Genomic DNA, 26407 nt, shown 5'->3' on the forward strand with positions numbered 1-26407 from the left:
TGCTTACTATTTTTTTTCCACGCTGTTGCATTTGCAGCTTCTTTCCTCTCTGGGTGAATCATGGATTCGTTCTGTTGTTACTGCGTCTGCTTCAGAGTATGAATATTGCTTCTGCCTCCTGGTACGCTTTAGCTGTATGCTCCATTTCATTAGTCAAATATTCATCCAGTTTCCTTCCCAACTGCATTGCTTTCAGAAAGAACCTCATACCTGGGTAATATCCTGTTTAGATGTCTAGTTTCTCTCTCCATTTCCCTGCTGTGTTTCTCTCCATGTTTACTTGCACAACGTAATCAAAGAGATGATCTGGGTGGTTGCTAGCACCGAAGGGCCGCTCGTATTCTATTAAACCTAAATCGGATTTGTTTAGGGTCTAAGCCTGCTGGTTCATCGTTTTCTTTATCTCTGGTTGTGACCCTGATGTGTACACACACTAAGGATTCCATCTCTACCACAGTCGTCTTAGGTTTCCAAGTTTCTATTTTCCCATATTGCGCACAGTACTCCCAGTTCATATTTTTATAGCTAAAGTGTTCTATGATCAGAACCTTCGCTCTGTCCATGCGGGTTCTTCTAGCTGCCTCTGTTAAGGTGTCTACCAGGCAGCTTTGTTTTTGTTGTAGTGTTTCTGTCTTTGTCTCCTACAGTTTATTGATGGACTATATACCACTGCTATCACAGTCTTTCCTACCCTAGTCCTAAGTGTGCTTACTGTTTAGTCTTTCGACTTTTATGTTTACTCCTCTCACCTCGTAACTGTGATGATTTCTGATTAAAAATGTGTCTCTTTCCCCTCCTTTTGCTCTATCCATCTTCATACTTTGATGTACTGTTGGGCTGTAAAAAATTCGTCTATCGTCTGTGAGTACTATGATATCTGAGGTTTCCTCTTCTATCCTTCTGTTTCATTCGTAACTCTTGCTTGTTATTCTATTTGTATTAACACGGTTTGCTTCTTTTTCTGTATTCCAGCTTTCCGTGTCCTGGTTTAAGTGACTTTGCTCATGAGTCGGGGAGGTAGGTGTCGGGGAGGTAGGTGTCGGGGAGGTAGGTGTCGGGGAGGTAGGTGTCGGGGAGGGAGGTGTCGGGGAGGGAGGTGTCTGGGAGGTAGGTGTCGGGGAGGTAGGTGTAGGGGAGGTAGGTGTAGGGGAGGTAGGTGTAGGGGAGGTAGGTGTAGGGGAGGTAGGTGTAGGGGAGGTAGGTGTCGGGGAGGTAGGTGTCGGGGAGGTAGGTGTCGGGGAGGTAGAGGGAAGTGGATGTGTGGGCGGGTCTTGAAGTGTAATGGATCAGAATTGTGGATGTGGATAGGTGTAGATGGCAAGGGTTGGAGAGAACAGAGGAAAGCGGTGGGATGGAATGACTGGTGGTTCTTACACTGGATGGGGAGCGGGATTGTCTTACGGTTGAGGGAGGATGACTGGTTGGGTATATACCAGGGGTGAGGAACCTTCGACCATGAAGCATTCTAGGGCATTGTGCGGCCTCCTGAATGAATTATTTTCCTGGACGTTATTATATAATCAACTTTTTACAAAACCGACATTCTGCAGTATAATCGCAATTTCTTGAAGGCGGCCTTGTTAGATTACAGCTTTATATAGGCGATTGATTATAAGTTATTGCGTGTGAATCGGAATCGAAGTTGGAGCGTGGAAGATTTATTTGGATATTTGCATAGTGTAAAGCAAGAGGTTAAAATTTTATACTGTTTATTTTGAATGTCTATCCAGGTAATACTTTGAGAATCTGTCGTTTGCTGCTGCACCTCTGTGATAGCCCGAATCTTTTGTTCCTCTGTCACTTGTCTCTCATTACTTTTCATCAGTCTCTTCTCTCCCATTTGTTTTCTCTCCAGACTACCTCGTCTGTTAGCTCCTCTGCTACTCCCTTTATTTGCATCTCCCCGTCTTTGTGTGTGTGTGTGTGTGTGTAAGAGAGCTAGTGCCAGAGAGTACGAACGAGCTAGGGCGTTTGGTTGTATCCTTCCTAAAACTGTCTGTTGAAACCATTGTACGGGTCGGACTTGAACTCGAGGCAAATGAGTTGTAAAACTCACCGCAAGTTCAAGCGCCACCCGTACAGTGGTTTGTTTACAACAGTGTTATTACGATTTCATGAGTTATGTCTGTTCAATCTGAGATATAAAAAAAAAAAACGGGCAACACACCGCGTTGGAGGATTGAATTTCCTTCCTTGATGGAAGCCTGATTGACCGTAAAGGAACATTGCGCTGTTAAAAGTTTACATAAGCGATCAACACAGCGTCGTAAGATTGATGATGACACAAAAATAGACCAGCAAAGGAATTTTGAAGGGAATACCACACTGAGCTGCAGGATGATTTAGATAGTTGAAGTTGTGACACATTTCTGTGATTTGAATGCGTGATCCTAACCCAGAAAGAGGAAACAGCTTCGTACTTGTGACCGAAAAAGGGGTCACAGAATGGACTGAGTATCGGAGGTGTATTCTGATAGCCCTAGGGGCGAGAGCCTAGGCACTACCGATACGGATTCGTTCTCATACACTCAGACACTGGGATACTCTCATTCTCTGATTCAACGATAGATTGTCTTTCGAGCCTCGTTCCCTCGATCGGCTTCTTGGTAAAAGCGTCGTTCTATAGCAGTGTCTGACATATAATATTTACCCAGCCCTTTACAATAAGTATTGAATCTGGATATTATTGTGTGTCGAATGAATTAATTAAAATGGGTTTGTACTTGTCCCTTCCTCCCACTGTTATTTGTTAGTTCACCTCTTAGGCAGTAGTTTCTGGTAGCGTGTATCTGTGAGAGTCCTGGTCGGGGATATGGGCGCCGGGGCGTTGACCCCAGGAACGACCTCCAAGCAGGTAGGTAGACCCTCCATAGCCTGTATACATGTATGAATTTGGAGTCTAACGGCATGGTTGTGATAAATGACTTGTCACTAACGTTGTGGTTGTTGTGGTCATTATTACATATTCATTGCTTATGGACTTTACATACTTTAAATGATGTTTGCATTTTCTAGCATTTTGCACCCTGCACGGCGTCCATTTCTGTTATTCCGGAGATAGTCGTTGCCCTGATCGAATCAGTCTGAATTTCTTATTCTTGTATGTATGGATGTATCTGCCAAGATAGAGAGAATGTAGATGGTGGCAGCATCAAGTGATAAATGGACGGGAACAAGTGGTATCCCCGATTCATCCCCTTGATGATTAGGCTTGCAGGTGGTGAACGTGCAAGTGTAGCCAAGCATAGCCGTAGTAAGTTTTCAGCAAGTGCGAGGAGGCTACAGTTTGGTTGGGTATTAAGTGAACAACATTAGTCGTGGGCTAGTTATGATAATTTCATTGTTTCTAGAACACAAGACAATTTTTTGAATAGCGGCAGTAGCCTGTGTGAGGGTAATGGCATGTAAAAATTCTTGTGGCACTAAAATCTCCTTAATGTATATAATAATGCTGTAAATTACAAGAAAAGTGCAGTTTATGACTACTGACATGTTGCATGACTCCATCGGCCACAAAAGATCGACAACCTTCTCTACGGGTTTTTTTTCTTGGTTAAATATTTACTGTATCTTATGTCCCCTTTGTATTTTTCCTCGATGTCTAAACATCACTCAAACGTCTTTCAAGATTATAAGTTTAGGGCTCTGAATCCCTCTCGGCAGAAAGGACACCTGATACAGGGAACTAACTTTGTCATTCTCCTCATGTTTTCCAGCACTATGCTAATTCTGTAATATGGAGAGATTTTCAAGACGTCCGATTTTCAACAGTTAGTCTTTGATTTGTTGGAAGATTGTATCTGGTGATTTATATGAAAGTACAACAACGAGATTGTAAATTTCATACTTGTACTGCCAAAATACTGACTGCATCATTTGTAGTGTTAAGTAATTCAGAACAAATGAACGATTATTTAACCTACAGGACAACCCTCTCCTGTTGTCTGTTTTCCTGAAAGGCAGCATGCAAACATACTGTATTTAGGTACCCATCGCTGTCAATGTAGTCTTTTATGTGGGTTTCTGTAAAACTTCCAGACATGTCATTTCACTCGGTTAGGATCCCACTAATAAGCGATATTTTCTTACGACGTGATTTAAAGCCTGTGATTACAAACATGAATGCTTATATTTTGTTGTTATTGTGCTGGTCTTAAAATCCACGGTTCTAATGACCAGCCACTAGGTTTTAGTGCATAAATTTTTACAAGTACAATGAACCTAACATCTGATTAAAGCGAAGCAAAACTTACATTAGGTAGAAGCTTTCCACAGAAGGCAACAGAAGGAACAACGGAAGAGTTTGTGACACAAGCTAACAGAAGTTACATTGGTGGGGACATAGCAACAAAAGCAACAACGGTTCCGGAGCAGTAGAAAACAGTAGCCACAATGGTTGTAGAGCAACACCAGTAGTAACACGGGAGACAACAGAAGCAACAGCAGTAGTGACACAGAAGGCAACAGAAGCAACAACAGCAGCAATGCAGGAAGCAAAATTAGCAAAGTTATTGAGGCAGGAGGCAACAGAAGTGACAACACAGGTGCGATTAAAGCTACTTACATCCAGGTGAACATTGTGAGGTAAAACGTGCTTTCGTCTCTTTTGCTATCCCTTGATGAATAAAACGCATGTACAGCACTTGGGTATCTTTAGTGATGAAATGTTTGGCTGTATGTTTGTTCAGTCGAACAAGAGTGCAAGTAGTAATTTCGAGATACTCAGTCCTTCATTCTTAAAGCTGCTCCTCCCAGGAGGTATGTATGGCATGTGTGTCAAGGCAAGACCACAAGTGTAGAAACCTTGCTGCCTCTCCCAGGAGGTATATATAGCATGTGTCAAGGCAAGACCACAAGTGTAGAAACCTTGCTGCCTCTCCCAGGAGGTATATATAGCATGTGTCAAGGCAAGACCACGAGTGTAGAAACCTTGCTGCCTCTCCCAGGAGGTATATATAGCATGTGTCAAGGCAAGACCACAAGTGTAGAAACCTTGCTGCCTCTCCCAGGAGGTATATATAGCATGTGTCAAGGCAAGACCACAAGTGTAGAAACCTTGCTGCCTCTCCCAGGAGATATATATAGCATGTGTCAAGGCAAGACCACGAGTGTAGAAACCTTGCTGCCCCTCCCAGAAGGTATATATAGCATGTGTCAAGGCAAGACCACGAGTGTAGAAACCTTGCTGCCCCTCCCAGAAGGTATATATAGCATATGTCAAGGCAAGACCACGAGTGTAGAAACCTTGCTGCCCCTCCCAGAAGGTATATATAGCATGTGTCAAGGCAAGACCACGAGTGTAGAAACCTTGCTGCCGCTCCCAGAAGGTATATATAGCATGTGTCAAGGCAAGACCACGAGTGTAGAAACCTTGCTGCCCCTCCCAGAAGGTATATATAGCATGTGTCAAGGCAAGACCACGAGTGTAGAAACCTTGCTGCCCCTCCCAGAAGGTATATATAGCATGTGTCAAGGCAAGACCACGAGTGTAGAAACCTTGCTGCCCCTCCCAGAAGGTATATATAGCATGTGTCAAGGCAAGACCACGAGTGTAGAAACCTTGCTGCTCCTTCCAGGAGGTATATATAGCATGTGTCGGGGCAAGACTACGAGTGTAGAAACCTTGCTGCCTCTCCAAGGAGGTATATACAGAATGTGTCAAGGCAACACCACGAGTGTAGAAACCTTGCTGCCCTTCCCAGGAGGCATATGTAGCATGTGTGTCAAGGCAAAACCACGAGTGTAGAAACCGTCTCCTTAACGCCCAGTTCCGTGAACGTCTCCCTCTCGATCAATATCATGAACAGTGTTACATAAAGCAGGTTCATGGAGTTCTCTCTCAAACAATGTAGCACAGGCAGTGCAAGGGAATTAAGAGAATTCTTCATTAAATATTTCATTATCTTGAATATTAAGGGAAGAAAAACTTGCGTTACAATATTTTGAATATATCTATTGTGAAAGATGCATAGAAGACACACTTATAAATTACCTTATCACGGAACCTTGGCAATAATGACACATCATATTTCGCGGAAAATGGTGAGCGTTTATAATGAAATAAAAGGCTGTTTTATTAGTTTTAAGCCTATAGACTTCACGAGAATCATAACCACTGTAGATTTCCGGGTCGCCACCAGTCGACGATACTTAATAAATAATATAGAGGCCTAAGTGAAGTCTGAGAATGTTATACTCTGAGAGATATACAACTCTCCGTGTATATAACCCCAGGTGTGAGTGGTAGTACGTAAGAATCATATTGATGTGGCCCCTATTTCGATCCCCACGGTACTTGATGTCTCAACGGAATGAGAAGAAGAAAGATATTTATGTATGAGTAAATCCACTGAGAGGAAAACGCATATGTCAACCTAAACTGGCAACCTTTTCTGAGATTCTTTTCAGCTTCTGAAGAAGGTCTGAGAGATCGAAATATGCAACTACTTTAATTGTTGTGCTTCTGTCTTCTTGTGGATTTACTCAAACATTCAGATGTGTTCGGTGAATTAAATAGATAATTAAGTATTCTAAAAATAATGAAACATGAATTAAAATAAAACGTACATGAATAAATTGTATTCAGCTGCTGTAAAAATAAATGCGTGCACGCGCGATGCAGTGTGTGTGTGTGTGTACTCACCTAGTTGAGGTTGCGGGGGTCGAGTCCGAGCTCCTGGCCCCGCCTCTTCACTGATCGCTACTAGGTCACTCTCCCTGAGCCGTGAGCTTTATCATACCTCTGCTTAAAGCTATGTATGGATCCTGCCTCCACTACATCGCTTCCCAAACTATTCCACTTACTGACTACTCTGTGGCTGAAGAAATACTTCCTAACATCCCTGTGATTCATCTGTGTCTTCAGCTTCCAACTGTGTGTGTGTGTGTGTGTGTGTGTGTGTGTGTGTGTGTGTGTGTGTGTGTGTGTGTGTGTGTGCGTGTGTGTGCGTGCGTGCGTGCGTGTGCGTGTGTGCACTCATGGATGATTGTATTGGTGGAATGATGTAAAGAGAGTAGTAAGGGAGAAAAAGTTAGCATATGAGAGGCTTTTACAAAGTAGAAGTGATGCAAGGAGGGAAGAGTATATGGAGAGAAAAAGAGAGAGGTTAAGAGAGTGATGAAGCAATGTAAAAAGAGAGCAAATGAGAGAGAGGGCGAGATGTTATCAACAAATTTTGTTGAAAATAAGAAAAAGTTTTGGAGTGAGATTAATAAGTTAAGGAAGCCTAGAGAACGAGTGGATTTGTTAGTTAAAAATAGGAGAGGAGAGTTATTAAATCGAGAGTTAGAGGTGATGAGATGAATCATAGAACTGATGATGGGGGAAAAAGGTGAATGGTGTACTTAAGAGTCTACAGAGACAAAGAACTTTGTCCATGGAAGCAAAGTGGGGAATGTATGAGAGTATAGTTATACCAGTGCTCTTATCTGGGTGTGAAACATGGGTGGTGAATGTTGCAACAAGGAGAAGGCTGGAGGCAGTGATGTCATGTCTGAAGGTTGTGTGTGGTGTGAATATAATGCAGAGAAGTCGTAGTTTGGAAATTAGGAGGAGGTGCGGAATTACCAAAGGGCTGAAGAGGGGGTTGGTAAAGCGGTTCGGACATGTAGAGAGAATGGAACAAAATAGAATGACTTCGAAAGTGTATAACTCTGTAGTGGAGGGAAGGCGGGGTAGGGGGTCGGCCTAGGAAAGGTTGGAGGGAGGGGGTAAAGGAAGTTTTGTGTGCGAGGGGCTTGGACTTCCAGAGACGGCCGATGTGTTAACAAAAAAAATGAATGTTTAATTATATATATATGTCGTGCCGAATAGGCAGAACTTGCGATCTTGGCTTAAATAGCAACGCTCATCTTGCCATATAGGACAAGTGAAAATTTGTGTATGTAATAATTTCGCCAAAATCATTCTGAACCTAACGAAAAAAATATATTTGATTGTTTGTGTTTAGTACTAAATTATTGTAAACGTATTTAAAATATATATAGTTGGGTTAGGCTAAAATAAATTGCTCTTGTTATAATAAGGTTAGGTAAGTTTTCTAAGATTCTTTTGGTGCAAAATTAAAAATTTTTACTTTAACATTAATGAAAAAAATATATCTTTAAACGTATAAGAGAAAATTTCAGAAAGGACTTAATTTTAAATGAGTTCTTGCTAATTGACCAGTTTTACATATTCGGCACGACATATATATATATATATATATATATATATATATCCTCGCCTAAATGGGATACGGCTGGTTCGTTAAAAAAAAACGAATGTAACTTGGATTCCCACATTGTTCAGGCTCTGTATGATGCCATAAGAGTTTAGCACTTGTAAAGAAACTAAAACCAATAATAATAATAACTAAATAACTATTATAACAAAAATAATAATAACCAGGGGGCAGCAGGGTCGTGTATGCTATGCTTAGGTGAGCCTCAATGAGACAGGTATTTAAATCCCTGCGAAAACTCTTCGTCATCGCGTCTGGGGCATTTAAATGTCTAGACGACCCGGCAAGACGGACATTTAAATGTCAGTATGTGTTGCTTGCAACCTATGCTCCGGCGCACCTAATTTCCGAGCTGAGAGAAACATCGAGGCAAGTCTCATCGTATTGCAGTAAATAGGTACCCATGTGTGTAGAGTTGTGTGGGTTACCTCCCGGGAAGAGAGAGAGAGAGAGAGAGAGAGCGCACCCCAGCGGAAATAAGTCACTCTTACTGGGTATATTGGTTTATCCTGAGTTAATAACTCCGGGTTTAGCAATCTGAAGGAACCTTTTTTTATCCTTCCTTCTTCATTCCTCTTCATTCTTCTTAATTATTAGTCATTATTCTTTATTTCATTATGATTGTTCATTCTTCATTATACTTCTTGTTCATTCTTCATCTTTCTTCATTCATCTCTTTATTCTTCTTGATTCATTATTCTTCTTCATTATTCTTCTTCACTCTTCTTCATTCTTTATTCTTTTTCATTCGTCTTTCTTCATTCTTTTCATTCTTTTTCATTCTTGTTTTTCATTCTTCATTCTTCTTATTCTTCCAACATCAAAGACAGAAATTGTCAACAAGTGCACACCAGGAGAAAAATACAGAGCGAGAGACTTTTCATCCTGGAGACATAAGACTCTGTCGTCAGACCCAATATTGATGGTCCAGCTATGGTCTTCAAGGCCCTAGGTCATGAATACTCGCCATTTACCCTCTGCTGCCTCCCCGTATATGTATGTTATATATATGGTATAAACCTTGGTAATAAATACCGACAAGTTGGTTTAGAAAGACACGTAAGCAAACACTATAACATATTTATTAGAAAACGTTTCGGTCCTGGGACTTTGATCACTTCTAACATACAGAGGTAGAAAGACATTATATATATAGGCGGAGAGTGAGATGTGACGCACGTAACCTGAGGAATGTCATAAGAACATAAGAATGGAGGAACACTGTAGAAGGCATACTGGTCCATGCGAGGCAGGTCCTTATCAAAACAACCTCTACCTATGATGAGGTAGAGGTTGTTTTGATAAGGACCTGCCTCGCATGGACCAGTAGGCCTTCTACAGTGTTCCTCCATTCTTATCTTCTTATGACATTCCTCAGGTCACGTGCGTCACATCTCACTCTCCGCCTATATATATAATGTCTTTCTACCTCTGTATGTTAGAAGTGATCAAAGTCCCAGGACCGAAACGTTTTCTAATAAATATGTTACAGTGTTTGCTTACGTGTCTTTCTAAACCATGTTATATATATATATATATATATATATATATATATAGATATATATATATATATATATATATATATATATATATATATATATATATATATATATTATTGTAACCACGAACGAGTTGTATTGATCAATAACAACACTGCGCTAGCCAAGGATTCGAACCCATGTTGTACTGGCCTGCCTCATGGTAAGCGAGAACCACGTGACGCCTTAAACCACAGGACCACCCAACCCTACAAGAATGGCGCAGCCAGAACACAGCTAGCTGTTGGGCCGCCATCCGAGGGCATACGGAGGTGTAGGAGCTTCTAAGCTAATTTCATTCTCATCCCTGTTTGGTGTACTAGCCTCACGAACAGCATTTATATATTATTGTAACAACGAACGAGTGGTGAGGCTAGTACACCAATCAGGGATGAGAATGAAATTAGCTTAGAAGCTCCCACACCTCCGTATGCCCTCGGATGGCGGCCCAACAGCTAGCTGTGTGCTGGCTGCGCCATTCTTGTAGGGTTGGGTGGTCCTGTGGTTTAAGGCGTCACGTGGTTCTCGCTTACCATGAGGCAGGCCAGTACAACATGGGTTCGAATCCTTGGCTAGCACAGTGTTGTTTATATATATATATATATATATATATATATATATATATATATATATATATATATATATAGTTGTAGCTACACTGAGAGTAAAAGGTAGATGGGATACAAGGAGAATAGAAGCATCAGGGAAGAGAGAGGTGAAGGTTTATAAACTAAAAGAGGAGGCAGTTAGGGTAAGATATAAACAGCTATTGGAGGATAGATGGGCTAATGAGAGCATAGGCAATGGGGTCGAAGAGGTATGGGGTAGGTTTAAAAATGTAGTGTTGGAGTGTTCAGCAGAAGTTTGTGGTTACAGGAAAGTGGGTGCGGGAGGGAAGAGGAGCGATTGGTGGAATGATGATGTAAAGAGAGTAGTAAGGGAGAAAAAGTTAGCATATGAGAAGTTTTTACAAAGTAGAAGTGATGCAAGGAGGGAAGAGTATATGGAGAAAAAGAGAGAGGTTAAGAGAGTGGTGAAGCAATGTAAAAAGAGAGCAAATGAGAGAGTGGGTGAGATGTTATCAACAAATTTTGTTGAAAATAAGAAAAAGTTTTGGAGTGAGATTAACAAGTTAAGAAAGCCTAGAGAACAAATGGATTTGTCAGTTAAAAATAGGAGAGGAGAGTTATTAAATGGAGAGTTAGAGGTATTGGGAAGATGGAGGGAATATTTTGAGGAATTGTTAAATGTTGATGAAGATAGGAAAGCTGTGATTTCGTGTATAGGGCAAGGAGGAATAACATCTTGTAGGAGTGAGGAAGAGCCAGTTGTGAGTGTGGGGGAAGTTCGTGAGGCAGTAGGTAAAATGAAAGGGGGTAAGGCAGCCGGGATTGATGGGATAAAGATAGAAATGTTAAAAGCAGGTGGGGATATAGTTTTGGAGTGGTTGGTGCAATTATTTAATAAATGTATGGAAGAGGGTAAGGTACCTAGGGATTGGCAGAGAGCATGCATAGTTCCTTTGTATAAAGGCAAAGGGGATAAAAGAGAGTGCAAAAGTTATAGGGGGATAAGTCTGCTGAGTATACCTGGTAAAGTGTATGGTAGAGTTATTATTGAAAGAATTAAGAGTAAGACGGAGAATAGGATAGCAGATGAACAAGGAGGCTTTAGGAAAGGTAGGGGGTGTGTGGACCAGGTGTTTACAGTGAAACATATAAGTGAACAGTATTTAGATAAGGCTAAAGAGGTCTTTGTGGCATTTATGGATTTGGAAAAGGCGTATGACAGGGTGGATAGGGGGACAATGTGGCAGATGTTGCAAGTGTATGGTGTAGGAGGTAGGTTACTGAAAGCATTGAAGAGTTTTTACGAGGATAGTGAGGCTCAAGTTAGAGTATGTAGGAAAGAGGGAAATTATTTCCCAGTAAAAGTAGGCCTTAGACAAGGATGTGTGATGTCACCGTGGTTGTTTAATATATTTATAGATGGGGTTGTAAGAGAAGTAAATGCGAGGGTCTTGACAAGAGGTGTTGAGTTAAAAGATAAAGAATCACACACAAAGTGGGAGTTGTCACAGCTGCTCTTTGCTGATGACACTGTGCTCTTGGGAGATTCTGAAGAGAAGTTGCAGAGATTGGTGGATGAATTTGGTAGGGTGTGCAAAAGAAGAAAATTAAAGGTGAATACAGGAAAGAGTAAGGTTATGAGGATAACAAAAAGATTAGGTGATGAAAGATTGAATATCAGATTGGAGGGAGAGAGTATGGAGGAGGTGAATGTATTCAGATATTTGGGAGTGGACGTGTCAGCGGATGGGTCTATGAAAGATGAGGTGAATCATAGAATTGATGAGGGAAAAAGAGTGAGTGGTGCACTTAGGAGTCTGTGGAGACAAAGAACTTTGTCCTTGGAGGCAAAGAGGGGAATGTATGAGAGTATAGTTTTACCAACGCTCTTATATGGGTGTGAAGCATGGGTGATGAATGTTGCAGCGAGGAGAAGGCTGGAGGCAGTGGAGATGTCATGTCTGAGGGCAATGTGTGCTGTGAATATAATGCAGAGAATTCGTAGTTTGGAGGAGGTGCGGGATTACCAAAACTGTTGTCCAGAGGGCTGAGGAAGGGTTGTTGAGGTGGTTCGGACATGTAGAGAGAATGGAGCGAAACAGAATGACTTCAAGAGTGTATCAGTCTGTAGTGGAAGGAAGGCGGGGTAGGGGTCGGCCTAGGAAAGGTTGGAGAGAGGGGGTAAAGGAGGTTTTGTGTGCGAGGGGCTTGGACTTCCAGCAGGTATGCATGAGCGTGTTTGATAGGAGTGAATGGAGACAAATGGTTTTTAATACTTGACGTGCTGTTGGAGTGTGAGCAAAGTAACATTTATGAAGGGGTTCAGGGAAACCGGCAGGCCGGACTTGAGTCGTGGAGATGGGAAGTACAGTGCCTGCACTCTGAAGGAGGGGTGTTAATGTTGCAGTTTAAAAACTGTAGTGTAAAGCACCCTTCTGGCAAGACAGTGATGGAGTGAATGATGGTGAAAGTTTTTCTTTTTCGGGCCACCCTGCCTTGGTGGGAATCGGCCAGTGTGATAATAAAAAAAAAAAAAAATATATATATATATATATATATATATATATATATATATATATATATATATATATATATATATATATATATATATATATATATATATATATATATATATATATAATATGAAGGAAGAAAGGTTCCTTCGGTCTTCAATGTACAACGAGAGTTGGACAATTTTTTCTTTCAAGGAGAGAAAAAGAGAGAAAGATTTACCGTGGAAAAAAAGTGGTGAGGGATAGGGAAAGGAAATTGTGAGAAAGTGTGACGAGACGCCATTTGGGGTAAAGAGGAGAAAGTAAGGGATAGAGAAGAGTGTAAGAGAAGGATATAGTCGTGTGACCAGCCTCAGGTAGAGGATCAACCTCAACGACGTGGCTAAAAGAGAGAGAGAGAGAGAGAGAGAGAGAGAGAGAGAGAGAGAGAGAGAGAGAGACAGAGACAGAGACCCTGCCTATCTGTGTCCAAAAACCCTTTCAATAACCCAAGACTCAGTTCATCTCTCCGTTACAAGACACAGGAAAGACGTTTTCACCTGAAGAGGGTCAGCCAAGTATTCTTCGAGGCCCAGCTGCTGATACCTGACTCGAAACCCGATCCTTCCTTTCAGTACAACTTTTTATATCATGGCCGATGAAAAAAAAACAACGTTGATATTAAACCATAATTTTTTTCAAACACGTCAGCCGTCTCCATAATGGGAGTGTGAATCTCTCCCCCCCCCCCTTCTCAAAAAATAAAAGAAATTCACCATCAGTCGATAAATGGATTTTGCTAGTATTCATAAGCGCTAAATCCCTCGGATTTAGCATTTTAATATTGATACTAAATCCTACCGATTTGATATCGGTATTTAATACTGTTTCTCTAAATCCGTAGGGGGTTATAAAACTTCTGTGAAAAGAGGTGTGTGTGTGTATAACCTTTCTTCGTTGTTTACGTTTTTTCGTTGCTTTGTGTGTTAAGAAAAGAGCATTCATTGATAAGGTCGGTGTTGTGCTCTAGTTTTTTCAAGTCATTTAAAAAAATCGTGAATTAGACACGTGCAGCATCTGGGTATCTTACAGACGTTTTGTCATCCAGGGGTTTTATTAGTATAATGCATGGGCATAAAAGAAGTATATACAGCAAATAGGGGTAGATGAGGTAATCAGTCCCCCAGCCCAGGAGCAGGTGATTAGCACCGTAGTCTTGAAGATTCTGAAGCACAGGCAGGAAGATTGGTGCTTATATACTGGAGGAGGGATGCCTGCTCTCATCATTAATTAAAATGCTCAACTTACTGAAGATGAGATGCTGCACGATAAACGACTTCTTACACTGATGGTATTCCGTACAATACCCACAAGTTTATCACGCTAAAACAAATGAACACCTCAGAATATCCCCTCCATTTTTTTTTCATTGCTTTCTGTATATATTCTCTGTATTGAAATGAAAATGCCACTACCTGGTAAAACGTCTCATCAATAATGACCCCTCAAGTGTTGCCTATGTGTCTTATTCATCAATGGCTTCTACATGTATCTCCATCAATATTCACCCGCAGAGATGCCAGGAGGTCCTGCCAATGTTTACAAGAACAGTGTCCTCACGTCCCAGCTTCGTAAACACACAAAATACATCCCTTACATCATCCTGACAGGCAGTCATCAGCTGCCTAATTCCAGCTGTATCTTAATCAATAACACGATCCATCAACGATCATCCATACCTCGCGTGACCTGACTTTAACACGACAAGCTAATAGTGGAGCACCCCATTGAGAAATTTCAGTTTAATAACTTCAGTTTAATATCGTATCCAAATGACAATAATAAAGTATTTAGCTAGTAATAAAAAGATATAATTAGGGTAAATACTAAGGGCAGGCCAGAATAATAATGTGTTGTAGGCCAACACCTGTGCGTTAGGAACAGGAAGACATTTGCATTGACACTCTGAGTACAGGTGTGTGAGTGAGTAGTGTATATGAGAGAATGGGTGTACATAGCTATTTGTACTCACTTATTTGTGGTTACAGGGGTCGATTCATGGCTTCTATTCCTGCCTCTTCGCTGACGCTACTAGGTCCACTCTCTCCCTGCTCCATGTGCTTTATCGTGTGTGTGTGTGTGTGTGTCATGTAAGAAGGGAGAGAGAGAGAGAGAGGGGGGAGACAGACAGACTCCCTGTGCATTGGGTACCGACAAGGGTGAAGAGCTCTTGATCCAAATAATTGGAGCCACTCTCGGCGTCTTCGGATCAAGCCTAATTGCCTCCCATTCCTTAGGCGTTGCTTGACCCCTGCAAGTTGCAATATGGAATATACCCTTAGTCACACTTTCTCTTTTCCTGTCTCCTCTCCCTCGGTCTCCTCTTCTCCTGTCTTCTCTCTTCTCCTGTCTTCTCTCTTCTCATATCTTCTCTCTTCTCATATCTTCTCTTCTGTCTTCTCTCTTCTCCTGTCTTCTCTCTTCTCATATCTTCTCTCTTCTCCTGTCTTCTCTCTTCTCATATCTTCTCTCTTCTCATATCTTCTTTCTTCTCATATCTTCTCTCTTCTCATATCTTCTCTCTTCTCATATCTTCTCTCTTCTCCTGTCTTCTCTCTTCTCCTGCTTTCTCTCTTCTCATATCTTCTCTCTTCTCCTGTCTTCTCTCTTCTCCTGTCTTCTCTATTGTCTCCTCTTATTTTTCACTCTTTCCCTGTCTACGCGACTTTTCCATTTCCCCAAATCCGTCGTTACTTCTCTTTCCTTGTCTTCCTTTCGTTTTCCATTCGTTTTCTTTTCCATGCCCCTTTTATACTTTCCCCGTCTCGTGCGTTCTGTCTCCATCTCTCGCTTCTTTCTGAGTAGCGTCCATAAAAGCGGGAAAAATGAGAGATACGAGTGTCTGTAATTATCTCACCTGACGAAATTAAACATTGTTTCGCATTTTTGTGTCTCATTCCTGTTTTTTTTTTCTATATTATTCTCTAGTGCCGCGTCTTCACTCGTTTTGTATGTTTTTTTTCTCGTCCCGTTTTTTACCGTTTCCATTTGTTGTCTGGGATTTAATTCATTTCGTCTGACTGTTTCTGTTTTAGGTTTATTGGTATATCGCACTCCCGTTCCCTCTTGTTGAACAAACGGAGGGTTGAGCCTCCAGTACTCCGGGATTTGTATCTCTCTCTCTCTCTCTCTCTCTCTCTCTCTCTCTCTCTCTCTCTCTCACTTTGTCTCGTGTTTACTGTTGAAGAGGGTCCTAAAAGGGATCGAAATATACGAATCAATTAATCTTCTGAGTTTGTCTCCCTGTGGGTTATTATTGAACATAAAGTGTTTATTACGTTCATTACACTTTAGTTATCCATTAGCATAAAAATTTGTATCGTCACTACACACACCATCCCATAAGTTGTTCCAAATATTATTCCACAAATGATGCAACCCACATTGTCCCACATTTAGTTCATCCCTTGCAGTACTCGTACACCGTTGTCCCACTCACCTACTCCCTAAGGAACAAAAAGGCACAATACCGTGACTGGAACCACACACACACACACACACACACACACACACACACACACACACACACACACACATGAGCTGTGACTCGATCCCTGCAACCACAACTAGGTGAGTATACGCAGTGGAAGAAGGGTCCACACATAGCTTTAAGAAAGGGCACGATAAGACTCTTAGAGGAGGGAGAGGGTAAACCAAGTAGCGATCAGAGAAGAGGCGGGTCCAAGAACTGTGAATCGACCCTTGCAACCACAAATAGGTAAGTACACACAGTCTACCTACCTTCAACCAGTCCATGGGCCAGCGGAGGGACGCCCTTTTCCTGAAGTCCATGAGAGCCGCCCACTATCGCTTCAGCGACCCCCAGCCGAGTCAGCACAGTCAGCAGCGTCAGCAGCGCCACCTTCCCCAGCGGCGCTGACAGTGCACCCGATCCCATCGTCAGCAGCTGGACGATTTTCTCGCCGGATCTCTGTTTTGTCGGTGGTAATGCCGCCTTATGCGACCTGCTATCTCATTATCCGGCGCTAATGCTCTCCAGTCCGGGATTTTATGCCTCTAACCTTCCGTAATGTCTTCCTCTGTGCTTGTCTTCCACTTAACCTCCACCTGTTAATGCCTTTTTAATACTCCTTATAAAACTTTATCTATTCAAAAACGTCCTATATTCGAGAATTTTCTTCGAAATGAATGTCGTAATGCTTCCTTATCCGGATTCTCTTCGCGGATAGAGGGCTAAAATCGCTCTAACTCCCAGATTCAGTGGTGGATTGATAACTAAAATCGCTCTAACTGTCAGATTAAGTCGTGGATAAATAGCCAGGTAGTTCACCCACTGCAACCTCCCAACACCTGTGAACGGCTTCTGATGTTTCAAATAATGTGATTTATTTTTATTGAAGCTCATGTAGCCTCCTTTTCCTTTATCCGAATTTATTATCCCTCGTAGGAGAGGAACTTTTAAGCAAGGTAGGTAGTAGCAGTGGGTTGAGTGGGAGATGTTGCCACTCAGACTAGTTTACACTTGTGCTGTCACAGTATTTTTTTTTTTTTTAGACTGTATGTACTTACACGAGTGTTAGTTTTGTTGAATACTGAATGATCACTAAGCCGTTTTAGTTGTCGTTTTTTGTATTATCACTTACTGTTGGTAGTACCATGGTTCACTGTTGGTAGTACCATGGTTCACAGTTGGTAGTACCATGGTTCACAGTTGGTAGTACCATGGTTCACTGTTGGTAGTACCATGGTTCACTGTTGGTAGTACCATGGTTCACTGTTGGTAGTACCATGGTTCACTGTTGGTAGTACCATGGTTCACTGTTGGTATTACCATCGTTCACTGTTGGTATTACCATCATTCACTGTTGGTATTAAAATAATTTACTGTTGGTAATATAATTCACTGTTGGTATTTTAATTATTCACTAATGGCATTAACATCATTCACTCTTTGTATTATATTCCTTCATTTTCGGTATTATCATTTACTGTTGGAATTTTCATCCATCGTTGACACTAGAATTTACTTTTGATATTTTCATTAATCACTGTATTATTAATCACTGTTGGTAATACCAACTTTCACTGTTGGTATTACCATCTTTCACTGTTGGTATTACCATCCTTCACTGTTGGTATTACCATCCTTCACTGTTGGTATAACCATCATTCACCGTTGGTGTTTCCATCACTCACTGTTATTTCCATCACTTACTGTTGGTATGTCCTTAGTCCACTCTAGGTATTATCATTCACTGTCGATATCGTCATTCATTGACAGCATTATCATCATTCACTACTGATGTTATTAGCATTTTCATATGACAGTTCACTGATGGTATTAACTTGACTTACTTTCAGAATGAGCATCATTAACTGCTGTCACCATCATTCACAGTTTGTCAACATTCACTCTCGCTGTAGACATTTACTATTGATATCAACATTCACTGTTAATATTAACATTTTCTGTTGATAGTATCAGCAATTCTTTTTTTAATTCGCCACTTAATGTGCCACTATTAAAAAAAATAGGTGATTAAAACATGGAGGGATACAACACGGACGTGATAACTAAGAACGCCATTATGGAGACACGCACACACACACACACACACACACACACACACACACACACACACACACACACACACACACACACACACACACACACTCACACTCTCAGGGAGAGTGACCTAGTAGCGATCAGTGAAGAGGCGGGGCCAGGAGCTCGGACTCGACCCCCGCAACCTCAACTAGGTGAGTACACACACACACATACACATACATTCAGCTTCACAGATCACGTGACTCGCAAGTATCAGGTCGTCACTGTAAACACCGCTGTTTTGTTCTCACTTGCACATCGGTGTCATCCTGGAAAAAAAATTATTTCTTGTTTTTAGAGTAGCGAAGACTCGCAGACCTCCACTGCGTCGTTCCTGTTATCTGAGGCACAGTAAAGAGCAGCCCACCTCTGGTTTCGCGCTACGACGTTCCTGTTATCTGAGGCACAGTAAAGAGCAGCCCACCTCTGGTCTCGCGCTACGACGTTCCTGTTATCTGAGGCACGGTAAAGAGCGGCCTACCTCTGGTCTCGCGCTACGACGTTCCTGTTATCTGAGGCACGGTAAAGAGCGGCCCACCTCTGGTCTCGCGCTACGACGTTTCTGTTATCTGAGGCACGGTAAAGAGCGGCCCACCTCTGGTCTCGTGACCATGAACAAAATGCGATGTTTCGAAAGTCGCAAGTTGTAGAACAAAGCTTTTTATCGGGACGACGTTTTCCCCCACAACATAATGAGCTGTGACAATGTAATAAACTTTGACAACGTAATAACGAGCCCTGACAACGTAATAACGAGCCCTGACAACGTAATAACGAGCCCTGACAACGTAATAACGAGCCCTGGCAATGTAATAACGAGCCATGGCAATGTAACAACGAGCCCTGACAACGTAATAATGAGCTCTGACAGAAGAATAATGAGCCTTCTCAACGTAATAACGAGATCTGACAACGTAATAATAAGCCTTGAAGTGATAATGAGATCTTACAGCATAATGAGCTCTGATAACTTAATAACGAGATCTGACAACGTAATAACGAGCTTTGACACCTTAATTACAAATTCTGACAACGCAATAAGCTCGTTTAGGAGTCCTCAATTTTTTCAGGTATTCGAACTGGGGCTCTGTCAAATGACATTCGACCGAGATACCACCGAGCCGTCCAAGTTCGAATCCCCGGGAACCCGTGGAATGTAACTTGGCGTGGAGTGCATTCACACGCAGATTTATGGGGGGGGGAAGAAGAGCTAAATCCGTAGGGGTGATACAGCGCCTGGAGAGAAAGCAACTCCAGTTTCTCGGATCAAGAACCTGTTTTACCCTGTCCTCCCCGTTTGAAGGGAAATTTGATATATGATGTTCTTTTACCAAAGGCCACTTCCCAGCGTGTTACCTATTGTTCTCTAGACTCTTTGTGACCCCTGTGGGTTTATCGGTTCCATATTAAAACCAGCAGCGAGGATGTCTATCACTTCTATTTTTATCTGTTTATCCGTTTCGCTGCCTCTTTTTACCGTTGTCAACAGAGTGGTAAGTAGCGTGTCTATCTGGAAATTAATGGACGAAGGATCGAGCCCCGACCATTTATAACGCCGAATGATTACCAAGGATTTAACACATCAAGTAAAATATAAAAAATACTAGGGGATTTTTCTCTGTGAGTGATGATTGGCTGTTGGGAACACTGTTAATGTTGTTGCTGGCAACACTGTTAATGTTGTTGCTGGCAACACTGTTAATGTTGTTGCTGGCAACACTGTTAATGTTGTTGCTGGCAACACTGTTAGTGTTGTTAGTGTTAACACATCATTGTTAGTGTTGTTAGTGTTAACACATCAAGTAAAATATAAAAAATACTAGGGGATTTTTCTCTGTGAGTGATGATTGGCTGTTGGGAACACTGTTAATGTTGTTGCTGGCAACACTGTTAATGTTGCTGCTGGCAACACTGTTAATGTTGTTGCTGACAACACTGTTAATGTTGTTGCTGGCAACACTGTTAATGTTGTTTCTGGCAACACTGTTAATGTTGTTGCTGGCAACACTGTTAATGTTGTTGCTGGTAACACTGTTAATGGTGTTGCTTGTAACACTGTTAATGGTGTTGCTGGCAACACTGTTAATGTTGTTGCTGGTAACACTGTTAATGTTGTTGCTGGTAACACTGTTAATGTTGCTGGGAACACTGTTAATGTTGTTGCTGGTAACACTGTTAATGGTGTTGCTTGTAACACTGTTAATGGTGTTGCTGGCAACACTGTTAGTGTTGTTGCTGGCAACACTGTTAGTGTTGTTGCTGGCAACACTGTTAGTGTTGTTGCTGGTAACACTGTTAATGTTGTTGCTGGCAACACTGTTAGTGTTGTTGCTGGCAACACTGTTAGTGTTGTTGCTTGTAACACTGTTAGTGTTGTTGCTGGTAACACTGTTAATGGTGTTGCTTGTAACACTGTTAGTGTTGTTGCTGGTAACACTGTTAATGTTATTGCTGGTAACACTGTTAATGTTGTTGCTGGCAACACTGTTAGTGTTGTTGCTGGTAACACTGTTAATGGTGTTGCTTGTAACACTGTTAATGGTGTTGCTGGCAACACTGTTAGTGTTGTTGCTGGCAACACTGTTAGTATTGTTGCTGGGAACACTGTTAATGTTGTTGCTGGCAACACTGTAAATGTTGTTGCTGGGAACACTGTTAATGTTGTTGCTGGTAACACTGTTAATGTTGTTGCTGGCAACACTGTTAATGTTGTTGCTGGCAACACTGTTAATGTTGTTTCTGGCAACACTGTTAATGTTGTTGATGGCAACACTGTTAATGTTGTTGCTTGTAACACTGTTAATGTTGCTGGGAACACTGTTAATGTTGTTGCTGGTAACACTGTTAATGGTGTTGCTTGTAACACTGTTAATGGTGTTGCTGGCAACACTGTTAATGTTGTTGCTGGCAACACTGTTAATGGTGTTGCTGGTAACACTGTTAGTGTTGTTGCTGGTAACACTGTTAATGGTGTTGCTGGTAACACTGTTAATGGTGTTGCTGGTAACACTGTTAATGGTGTTGCTGGTAACACTGTTAATGGTGTTGCTGGTAACACTGTTAATGGTGTTGCTGGTAACACTGTTAATGGTGTTGCTGGTAACACTGTTAATGGTGTTGCTGGTAACACTGTTAATGTTGTTGCTGGCAGCACTGGAAATGTTGTTGCTGGCAACACTCTTTACACTCTTAGGTTAAGATTAGCGGGAGTGTACATCTGGGGTGTGTGATGAATACACTCATGAGAGCGCACCTCTGGTGTTCATTGTTGTGAACACACCTCTGGTGTGCTCTCTTTTATCAAAGCACCTCTGGTGTGCTCTCTCTTTTCAACTCACCTCTGGTGTGCTCTCTCGTGAATACACCTCTAGCGTGTTTTCTCGTGAACGCACCACTTGTACACAATACTCAAGAAGACACCTCTGCACGCCTTTGTGAACGCACCGCTGGTGAACACTCCTTCAAACATACCCCTCTGGTGCACACACACTGCTGGTGCGCACACACAAACACTTCTGGAGCACACATCTTTACGACATAAACTATGGCTATCTCACATGGGATCCGTGAACATAATACATGAAGCAAGTACAGATTTGCACTCTGTAAAGAACAGTGACTTGAAATTACCAAGTAATAACTCTGACTCTGCCAACAAGGCGTTCGGAATTGTCCAACACTTTTTGCAACAGTTACCCTTTTGGTCATATACCAAATTCATGATAATTTCGGCAACTTGACCCATATCATCAATGTTGCATTTAAAGGTCGTTACCTATACGAGTTTACGTTAGCCCTTATACAAGGACTAACGTAAACTCGGTGCCGTTTTGTTTGCACTGGAGCTACACCTCTCAGTGTATACCAAGAGATTAATAGCAATAATGGTTATAATTATAAACTTAATTTTCAAAGGGATGGACTGGTAAACCGGTGGAAGACCTCAGTCAGATGACCATAAACTCCGGCTACGGGTCTTCCTGTAACTTGAAGCCGTCAGGAAACGCTTGTCCTCTTTCCTGACAAACTTTACCTAATCTAACCTCCGAGAGATTAGCACCTTCCTGTCCAAGTAAATATATTTAGAGATGAACGTACCTAAGTGTATATACCCAGTACTTACACAAGAGTTGGGAGCCGCTCTCTAAATGCTTCATCCACACGCACAATGAAGACAAGTGGATGAACAACACAAACGCAACGGCTTGGTATAACAACTCGTAAATAAAGATACCAAACTGTTTCACGAGTGTCATCCTTTTCACCTGTCTCTCTTAGGCTGACTTTCTCTTACTCAGACAACAGTCCTGAGGCGGGTCATAATCATACGAAGTCGCGTTCAGTAGCTCGCTGAGGGCGTGTTGTTGTCACTGTGGAAGTTCGTGCGGCTTTATTGTTGGAACAAGGATGATTGCTGCCAGGAAATCAGGGTGCCGCATGGCTGTGTGGGTGGGGCACGGTGATTCTGGTTCTGTAGCTGAGTCGCGGCAGGTCGTGGCAGGTCCCAACAGGTCGTAGCAAATGGTAGTGTCTGCTCGCCAAATACCTTCACTTTGAACCCTGTGGCGACGTTTCTGTCCATCCTCACCATTGTCAGTTGTGACCTGACAGTGGTCCAGGTAGGACCGAAACGTCGTCCTAAGTGCGGGTTTTGGTGAGGTGTTGACGTTAAACTCTTAAGTTGAATTTGAAATATTTAACTTACATCTACAAGTGTTATATCCATCTATTTCATCCTTGTAACCAAATCTGACTCCTCCGGGAAGGTGCGCTGATGCCATTGAGGATGCTCTTGATCCAAGGAAATGAACCTACTCTTCCCTTGGGTTGAATGATATTCTCCCATTTTCCCCAAACGTTCATGGACCATACAGTTTTAGCGCTTCGAACATGAATTTAATAATATTAGAAGTAAAATTAATAATTCTCTATTGAAGAAGTGGAGAAGAATCGTTCTTCCGTAAGCCATACGTGTTGTAAGAGGCGACTAAAAGGCCGGGAGCAAGAGGTTAATAACCCTCTTCTCTTGTATACATTACGGATGTAAAAAGAAAATCTTTATTTTTTTCTGGAACATCCTGTCACTGTAGGAGACGGCCGATGTGTAATAATAATAATATTTAATAATAATAATAATAATAATGTAAACAGTTCTGACACCATTTTTATGAATTATTGAGTGAGGAATATTGACATCGGTAACACTCCACTGTTACGTCAAAATAATCTGGCGTCATGGCCTTTAATTGCTAGGACAAGCAATCCAGATACAACCCATAATTGTCTCTCCATAAACAGGTGTTTGACGTCACGGCTTCTAATTATCACGTAAACAAATCAACGACCACGCTTTTTTTTTCCCAGTTTTTGCAAAGTTAAAAAATAGGGGACTAAAGAATTATTTTTATATTAATGTTGAATTTAAGAGTAACTTTTTTTTTATAGGAAGCAGTGCCTGTTTTACCTTGTTCACCTAGAAAAAATGTTTAATGTTTATGTATAGTTTCAGTGGATTGTTTAATTTATTAAATAAGGGCCAGTTATTATTGTTAGTTTAACGTAAAACTCCGTAACTATCAGCGTTTTCTTTTTTGCAACGCTTTTCAAGGCTGTGTCTGAGACCGGGCCGCGGGGGCCCTGAAACCACTGACATCAAACTTTCGGTCATCATCATCATTCACAATCAATCACAATCAGTCACTGCCGCACCAGCCACGGCTGTTACAATAGACAACTTTGTCAGTCCTCATTGACACACCGTTTTTGCTACGCCAGGTATATACATCGGAGGATGTGCTGGGAGTTAGTGTATATTTGCGTATGTAAGCTAGGGGTGTGTATGCGTATGGACTCTTGAAGTGTGTATCTCTACTTATATACGCTGCCTTCAAGAAGGAGCTGGACAGATACTTAAAGTCGGTGCCAGATCAGCCGGGCTGTGGTTCGTACGTTGGACTACGTGCGGCCAGCAATAACAGCCTAGTTGATCAGGCCCTGATCCACCGGGAGGCCTGGAGTGGACCGGGCCGCGGGGGCGTTGATCCGCGGAATACCCTCCAGGGACTCCAGGTAGGGATGTGTGCGCACATGTACGGTACAGGTGTGTGTGTCTGCGTATGTACGCTAGGGGTATATATATCCTTTTCTAAACGCTAGGGCGTATATATATTTGCGTATACACACTAGGGGTGTATATACCTGCGTATATTTGCTAGGAGTGTGTATATCTTGGTGCAAATACGATGGGAGGTGTGTGTGTGTGTATTTCGGCATGTGTACATAGGTGGTGTATTTCTTACTCAGAGAGTTAACTCTAGTACCTACACGTATTAATAATACAACCATCATAGCCATTGGCGCCAAACCCACAGGGGCAGGTCATACCGCGTTGAAGAAATTGAAGAAAATCAGGTTTGATCCCAAGTAGGAGAAGATAGTTCGTTTGAAAAGTGATATGCAGCCATCGTGTAGTAGATAGTCTTCAAACCATCTTCCCCCCCAAAAAAATTCACTATTGCTTTATGACTGTCAGTCACTGTCAGTCACTTTCACTGTCAGCTTCACTTATCAGTCACCATCATCATTGCAATTTCACTATCAGCAGTGAAAATGGCAAATCATAGTGCTCTTGATCCAAGGAATGGGCTGTCCTCTTTCTCGGATCAGACCTGGTTACCTCCTACGTCTCAGGCACTGTATAACCCATGCGGGTATAAAGCTTTCCCCCATGAATGTAACGCCATCATCAACAACACCATTAAAATTACCCATTGGGAAACAGTACCATTAATCTCAATTGTCTCCCCATTTAACGGAGATGGGGAGGAAAAAATGGGGTGAAGTCAGGTCTCATTATAGGGAACTATTTTCCGTTGTTCCTATTATCGAAGGAACTCCATTTTGAAAATTTCCCCATTATCGAGTCCCCATTATCAGAGGGTCCCCATTATCAAGGGTCCCATTGTCAAGAGGTCCCTATTGTCATGGGGTCCCCATTATCAAAGGTTTGCCATTATCGATGGGCCTTATTACCGAGGTCCCAATTATCAGTGGTTCCCCATTACCAAAGGTTCCCCATTATTATAAACCCCCATTACGTGGTTAAGTACGTGGGACGTCAATTTCACAAGTTCCTAGATCTTGACGTAATTTAACACAGGGGAGTGGGCGGGGTGTGTGGGTGGAGTGGGCGTGGTACGTGACTGTAGACTGGGTGTGTGGCTGGAATGGGCGGGGACGTGGGTGGAGTGGGCTGGATGTGTAGTTACAGTGGGCGGGGATGAGTGAATGGACAGGATGTGTGGTTGTAATGGGCGGGGGATGTGGGTGGAGTGGGCTGGGTGTGTGGGTGCAGTTTGTGGGGTGAGTGGGTGACAATGATTTCTGTTAGGAATAATTTGGGCGCAGGTTAGTGTTAGGGTGGGTTTTGGGCGTGTGGACGTGGGCGACGAGGGTGGGTGGATGTGGGCGGAGAGGGAGGGTGGACGTGGACGACGAGGGTGGGTGGGCGTGTGCGACGAGGGAGGGTGGGCGTGTGCAACGAGGGTGGGTGGACGGGCGTGTGCGACGAGGGTGGGTTTGAGGTGAGGGCAGGTGAGGCCAGCGCGGGGAAGTTCACCTCGCACCACACAGATCCACCTTCCACTCTGGCTCAGGCCACACTGACTGACTCACCACTCTGATACCACCACCAGCACTACTACCAGCACTGCCACTACCACCACCACCAGCACTGCCACTACCAGCACCGCCACCACTGCCAGCACTGCTACCACCACCACCAGCACTGCCACCACCAGCACTGCTACCCCACCACCAGCACTGCCACTACCAGCACTGCCGCCACCAGCACTGCCACTACCAGCACCCCCACCACTGCCAGCACCGCTACCACCACCCACACTGCCACCACCCTCGCCACTACCCTCGCCACTACCACCACCCTCGCCACTACCAC

General features: G+C 42.5%; 2 protein-coding genes across 3 annotated transcripts in view; one reads left to right on the plus strand and one right to left on the minus strand.

Moving 5' to 3' along the window:
* The window catches only part of LOC128697760 (protein turtle homolog A-like), a 206888-nt gene extending 180783 nt beyond the window's left edge, over window positions 1-26105 (minus strand). The window contains exons 1-2 of the mRNA XM_053789656.2: window positions 26069-26105; window positions 16623-18361 (exon numbers count right to left, since the gene is read on the minus strand). Of these exons, the coding sequence (XP_053645631.1) occupies window positions 16623-16779 (157 nt within the window). The 5' untranslated portion in view covers window positions 16780-18361; window positions 26069-26105. The remainder of the gene's footprint in view (window positions 1-16622; window positions 18362-26068) is intronic.
* The window catches only part of LOC138854763 (uncharacterized), a 593204-nt gene that overhangs the window by 248384 nt on the left and 318413 nt on the right, over window positions 1-26407 (plus strand). The window lies entirely within an intron of this gene.

This window comes from Cherax quadricarinatus, chromosome 68 (genome assembly GCF_038502225.1).
Source record: "Cherax quadricarinatus isolate ZL_2023a chromosome 68, ASM3850222v1, whole genome shotgun sequence".
NCBI classification, from domain to species: domain Eukaryota; kingdom Metazoa; phylum Arthropoda; class Malacostraca; order Decapoda; family Parastacidae; genus Cherax; species Cherax quadricarinatus.